The sequence below is a fragment of the Phalaenopsis equestris genome, unplaced genomic scaffold (assembly GCF_001263595.1).
Source record: "Phalaenopsis equestris unplaced genomic scaffold, ASM126359v1 Scaffold000002, whole genome shotgun sequence".
Lineage (NCBI taxonomy): Eukaryota > Viridiplantae > Streptophyta > Magnoliopsida > Asparagales > Orchidaceae > Phalaenopsis > Phalaenopsis equestris.
The window spans coordinates 34174352-34180835 of NW_018164444.1; the positions used below are offsets into that span (position 1 = coordinate 34174352).

Here is a 6484-nt window from a genome sequence, read left to right on the forward strand (position 1 = left end):
GGAAAACTATAAAAGAGAGGGGGGGGGGGGGTGGGTGGGTGGTTTGCCTAGAATGACTAGGTCAGCTGTCAAACCGGCCAAATCGGATAAATTTAAAATAAAGACAAAATGATGTAAGGTATAAATTTCAAATATATTGTTATTTTACATTGAATTTCAAATTCTTCCAAACAAATAGCTAAATTTACAAATTCCCTGTATTAGAATGTAATGCACGGGCAATGTTGCCGACCAAACAATCCCTAAGAGAAATGAGGAAATGATTTTAGAAAGAATTTCATAGTAAAGAACTTACCTGCATAGCACCGGCACCAAGAACAAGCTGGCAAGTTCTGGTGTTGAACATTTTCAAAATTTCTGCCACACGATGGATGACTTCAGACGATAAAGCCGGCAAGCATTTACTAATATCAACATACTCGGACAGCATCTTCAATAGTATTAAACCACTGCAGGAATTAGAACAAATTTTAGTCCTACGATCAAAAGCTTAACACCAAATCATCGATAGTGACAATATCATTGTCAGTTATAGGAAAAAAATAAAAATTATTTAATAGATATATCAAAGGCATGCAAAAGCATTGCTCTGCTATAATAAAACAAAACAATCACATTGCTTTTAATCATAATGAAGCAGGGCATTAAAGAACATTATCCAAGAAGGCTTACTACCAGAACTCAAAAAAGTAGCACTGAAGTTGAAAAGGAGAAGTAACTTCATCTATCATGAAACAGACTAACCAGTTCACCATGTGATAACCAACGCCTCCATACACAATAGTCTGAGAAGTAGTTCTTCCAGCTTCAACAGAGCTACCATCAGCATTTTGATTTGGTGCAGAATCCAGTCTGTTTTCTTTATTAGAACTGACTGACAACATAAGGAGGATTTGCTTAGAATCACCTGAAGTGCTGTCATTTATCCCATTGCAACCTAAACAGTCTAGAGAAAAAGAGGCAATCATACCAGTTAGCTCTTCATTATGACTGTTTTGAAAAGACTCCTCGTGAAAATGAAGAGATGCAACAATTGCCTGAAATTCCTCAGGAACATCAACAGTCACCCATGTTTCTTGATCAAGAATTGCTTTAAGCTTTGTCATCTGTACAAGAAAATTGAAAGTTGGAGTGAATGACACTAACACTTATTTTGCAAGAAAAGAAGCACGAGCTTGTAGATAATTTAATCATTATTAGCAAGAAGAGGCAATTATCAGAATGCAACAGGTATTAAGAAAAAAGCTTTTGAAGGCATGACATACTCGAGATTCATGTTGAAAATCAACAAATGACTTTGACTGTGATTGCAGCGTTCCACGGATGCTATATCCTAGTCTCCCACCAATCTAATTAAAAAAGAATATTATATAAAAATCAAACAGGAAAACAACTAAGCAGAACATTTAATCCTAATAAATGTGGAATAAGGTAACAAGTACCTTCTCAGTAGCTGTGATGAAATCCTGTGTTATATTATAGATGTTTAGGAACTCTTGAAGCCTTAACTTTGGGTGAAGAAGAGCACGGACACCAAGAAGTTTAGCCCACCTTCCATGAGCTGAATCACATGCAGCAAACACAGCCTCTGTGTTTTCCCGTAATACATCAGCACTGAAATTAATTGTCCTTATCAGAGTGCTCGAAAAGTTTTTAAATAAATCTGAGCATCAGAAGTAGAATATAAGATATTTTTTCCATTTTCTAAGCTGGGAATCTAAGTCCATATTTCTAGGAAACAAAATTACCAAGCACAAATGAGTAACCAGTACATAGACTTCAACTAAAAAAAATGAGGCAATGGTAAAGAACTGTCCATAATGTAAGGAAGAACTCAACACAATAGATGGGCAAATGAAGCTTCTGCAGATACAGAAACTGTTATTGTCTGTAATGTACTAGAGGCTAAAAAATTTAATAGATTCTAAGATCTCTAAGAAAAGCTAAATACACTAAATTACATTCTACTGAAAACTCAACAACCATATACCGATTACATTCTTCTGTTTGCAGCGATATAATTTCAGTCCAAAAAGTCTCTAGTGTCTTTATCTTTCCACATTTCCACATACTATTCATATTCAGATGCTTCTCCAACCTGAACGTTCTGCAAAGTTTCATTCTCAAGTTCTTGCACAGTTTCATTTGTAAAAAAGTTGTTATAACCCTAAAATCATGCATTGAATTGCATTCATCGAATAATGCTTGGCCTTGCATATGGATTAGACTTAGAAGCAACACCTTGTAGTTGACAATAGCATATGACAACCAAAGAACCTTGGGTGATGCCAAATATTTTTTGTTAGCAGTCCATCAAAGGGAAAAAAAAAAAAGATGCCTCAAAATCTCCCAAATCCTCCATCATTCACAAGCAATGGAATTTGAGCATGCTCTCTCCGATTGCAGCGCCTTAAAAATTTAAAGAGACCTGCAAAGTTTTTACTCTTCTTAGATTGACATACAGCCTAAGAACATTTGCACTTCTGCCAAACACTCCAAAAAACCTACAATCTTCTTATCAACAATGAAGTTTGATCAATCAAACTCCATTTCATTATAGCCTTTGATTAAGGAGAATTTGCTGGGATCACAAAGATTGTTTCTCCTCTTAAGAACTGCTTAATTGGGAAATAAATAAATAAACAAATGAATGTGTCCCCTATGTCAACACTTGAAGCTTCTCCCATATTAACGGTGGATCCAAAGCAGTGAAGTTTGCCTTCATTATGATATAAATAACACAGTTTTAAGTCAAAAAAATAGCTTCTTTGAAAGGCTAAAGCCATACACAAACCAATCCAGCAATTGTATTTGAAGGAACTTCAAGTGGTAATTGTATTAGAAGGAACTTCAAGGGACAATTGTATTCGAAAGAACTTCAAGTGGTAATTGTATTCAAGTGGTAATTGTATTCGAAGCGAAAGAACTTCAAGTGGTAATTGTATTCGAAGGAACTTCAAGTGGTGGGTACGCCCTTTCCTAAACTTTTCCAACATAATTAATATGCACATCATGGATTCGAGGACAAGTGTAAAGTGGCATCAAATTGGCTTCGACTGAAGCTTGCATTGTAGATCACCTTTTGACTGAATATGTTAGTGATTGCCTGCTTGTTTCAACTAAACTTGTAGATTACCTTAATTGATATTCCATGTTTTATCATTCCTTCAAAATTGCTTCTCACCTAAAACTGATGGAAACTTGTAAATTTCTTGAGAGCTGACTTTGCATCCATACTCTGTTCTTAAAATTAGAGACTGAGTTTGAGGTTTTTAGCTATGATTTCCTATGAATTTAAGTTCGAAAAAGCTAGGGAACTCAATGCATTAAAAAAAAAAAATAGATCTGTTCAATCTAACCATACAAACAATTGTGAACTTCATCAAGGCCTCACAGCCTAAATGACAATGTGTTTCTATGATTCATTGCTTAATTGTTTACCATTAAATAATAAAATCAATCGTCATTATGATCCTTGCCTTCTTTACCATGAACACATCTTGATGAGAGAGAGAATAATGAAATATAGAACACTGAAGCCTACCAAAGTCCTTAGTCACGCCCCATACTAAATCTTAAATTTTAGTTTGATTTTTTATACAGCATTACTCGATTACAAAATCTCTCTGCGCTGTTACCCCCATATATTCATTATTTGAACCCAGAACACAGCATCGTAATCAAATAAAACCTATACAAACAAACCTAAAACAAATTCCAAAGACTTACAAAATAAAACACTAAATTTTAACAAAATAAAGTGATAAGAAATTTATGATAAAAAATTTAAAAGTTTAAAGACACTATTTAAAGAAAAAAAAAGTGAATAAAGAAAAAAAAAGTTAAGAAACCTCTTCAACATTTAAGTAAATGAATTATTCCTAAGCTTCCTCATGCTGCAAGCTTGCTTTGCTCGGAACTTGCTTCCCATCATTCTAGAACTTCTTGGCTACATTACATACTTTAAAATTTTAGTTTAATCATGCAAAAACAGCTCAATTTTGTTTGCTTCCGCCACATCTCCTTCAAGCAAAACCTCCAGGTAGTTATTATATCACCAACCATGAAAACGTTTAAAATAGATTATTTGATCGGATGTTTTCCAGCAATGAGCATAAGGATCAGACTTTGGATGAGCACAAGTGCCCAGGCATCTGCTGTATAGAACAGATCTAGGAATGATCATCTTCAAAAAGAAAGGCCTTCACCAGTAGAGTTTAAAAAAACTCAATAATCAAGGAACAACTCAATGAATTCAGTTAATTAAAAGCAATTCATAGGTTCAGTGCATGAGCAGAAGGAGGTAAAATGCTTAATATCTTAATATGGATTGCATCCTTGTGCTTATTAATCAAAATTTAACACCATAAATTAATAATAAAATAGCATTAGAAATATGAGAGCAACTGAAGTAACTCAAGTTAAGGAGATTTAAGGGAATGCCAACAATAAAATTTTGTGTTGAATCATTTCACTCACATATAAGCAACACCTTTTAAAGTTGAGTTTCCATAACAATTATGTCAGAAAAAAAAAACTTCAAGATGTGCTCTTCATCTTATTATAGAAAGGCTGCTATTTTTAGCATTGATGCATATTTTTGGAGAATAGTGGCATTTTCATAAGTAAATTTCAAATGATGCTATAAAATTTCAAAACACTGCAACCACTAAATAAGCAACTCACCGAAAATTCTTGGAGGTGATCGGGCTAGAAATATCATTCAGTTTTGCTTGAAACAATATATTTCTTTGAGCATTCTTTGGAAGAAAATGCTTAAACTGTGAAAGAAAATGATTCTCATTTTCAGTGGCAACATGAACAGCTGATGAACCGTCGATGACAATTGCTGTCACAGAATCACTAGCATAACTTTCAAGATTACCCATCATAAGCTCGATGGCATTTTTAACTTCTGCAGCTCGCATCAAATGAGCCTGTATTCACTAATAATGATAAATGACATTACAGCTATTAAATAAATGAAAAAAATAATGAAATCAAATGGTCATAATGGAACATTTAGAAAATTAAGAACTAGCTTAACAATGATGATTTATCAAAGCCTTAGAAATCTATAGAAAGCAAATAAATAACTAGTAAAAAAGAAGCCTGAACTTTTAGAACAGTAAACATAAAAAGGGTGAAACAAACCAACCAAAAAAATGTATTTTGTGAGTATTACATATCTTAAATTCTTAAGGACTGAGCTGGCATGAAATTAAAATGCCCCAATAATTAATAATAAAATAGCATTAGAAATATGAGAGCAAAAGTAACTCATGTTAAGGAGATTTAAGGGAATGCCAACAATAAAATTTTGTGTTGAATCATTTCACTCACATATAAGCAACACCTTTTAAAGTTGAGTTTCCATAACAATTATGTCAGAAAAAAAAAACTTCAAGATGTGCTCTTCATCTTATTATAGAAAGGCTGCTATTTTTAGCATTGATGCATATTTTTGGAGAATAGTGGCATTTTCATAAGTAAATTTCAAATGATGCTATAAAATTTCAAAACACTGCAACCACTAAATAAGCAACTCACCGAAAATTCTTGGAGGTGATCGGGCTAGAAATATCATTCAGTTTTGCTTGAAACAATATATTTCTTTGAGCATTCTTTGGAAGAAAATGCTGAAACTGTGAAAGAAAATGATTCTCATTTTCAGTGGCAACATGAACAGCTGATGAACCGTCGATGACAATTGCTGTCACAGAATCACTAGCATAACTTTCAAGATTACCCATCATAAGCTCGATGGCATTTTTAACTTCTGCAGCTCGCATCAAATGAGCCTGTATTCACTAATAATGATAAATGACATTACAGCTATTAAATAAATGAAAAAAATAATGAAATCAAATGGTCATAATGGAACATTTAGAAAATTAAGAACTAGCTTAACAATGATGATTTATCAAAGCCTTAGAAATCTATAGAAAGCAAATAAATAACTAGTAAAAAAGAAGCCTGAACTTTTAGAACAGTAAACATAAAAAGGGTGAAACAAACCAACCAAAAAAATGTATTTTGTGAGTATTACATATCTTAAATTCTTAAGGACTGAGCTGGCATGAAATTAAAATGCCCCAATAGATGAAATTGTAAAAAATAGCCAAAATTACCAATCATTATTCAGATCAATGGAGACTGGCCATCCTACCAAACAACTGAAAGACAAAATCAAACCGTTTAAAAAAAAAATAAAACACAACTGACACTAACAAAAACCTAGTTCATGCAGAATAAATCGATCATAGAATAAAAAAAACGAAAGAAACATTAAACAGCCTCATGTCATTTATGTTGAATAGATATTGTAATACTCAGAAACAGGCAAAACTGTGTTCTGATGACAACAACGAATACGGGCAAGAGTACAGAGTTCTCTCTAAATAGCGACTCATAATTGCAAGTTTTATTGCAGTCCTGTTCCTCGTATAAAAAATAAAAAATAAATTGAAAGTTCAATGAAGGA

General features: G+C 33.1%; 2 protein-coding genes across 2 annotated transcripts in view; both read right to left on the reverse strand.

The window, feature by feature from the left end:
* Positions 1 to 200: 200 nt before the first annotated feature.
* LOC110017842 (vacuolar protein sorting-associated protein 54, chloroplastic-like) lies at positions 201 to 5136 on the reverse strand. The gene is made up of 8 exons (XM_020714975.1): positions 5098 to 5136; positions 4687 to 4937; positions 1443 to 1614; positions 1266 to 1349; positions 971 to 1106; positions 745 to 874; positions 296 to 449; positions 201 to 242 (listed from the first exon to the last, which is right to left on the reverse strand). The coding sequence occupies exons 1-8, from the start codon at positions 5134 to 5136 to the stop codon at positions 201 to 203; spliced, it is 1008 nt and encodes a 335-aa protein (XP_020570634.1).
* A 1010-nt stretch (positions 5137 to 6146) lies between these two features.
* LOC110017849 (katanin p60 ATPase-containing subunit A1-like) overlaps positions 6147 to 6484 on the reverse strand; it is a 3573-nt gene continuing 3235 nt past the window's right edge. Inside the window, exon 4 of the mRNA XM_020714988.1 lies at positions 6147 to 6176. Coding sequence (XP_020570647.1) covers positions 6147 to 6176 — 30 coding nt within the window. The remainder of the gene's footprint in view (positions 6177 to 6484) is intronic.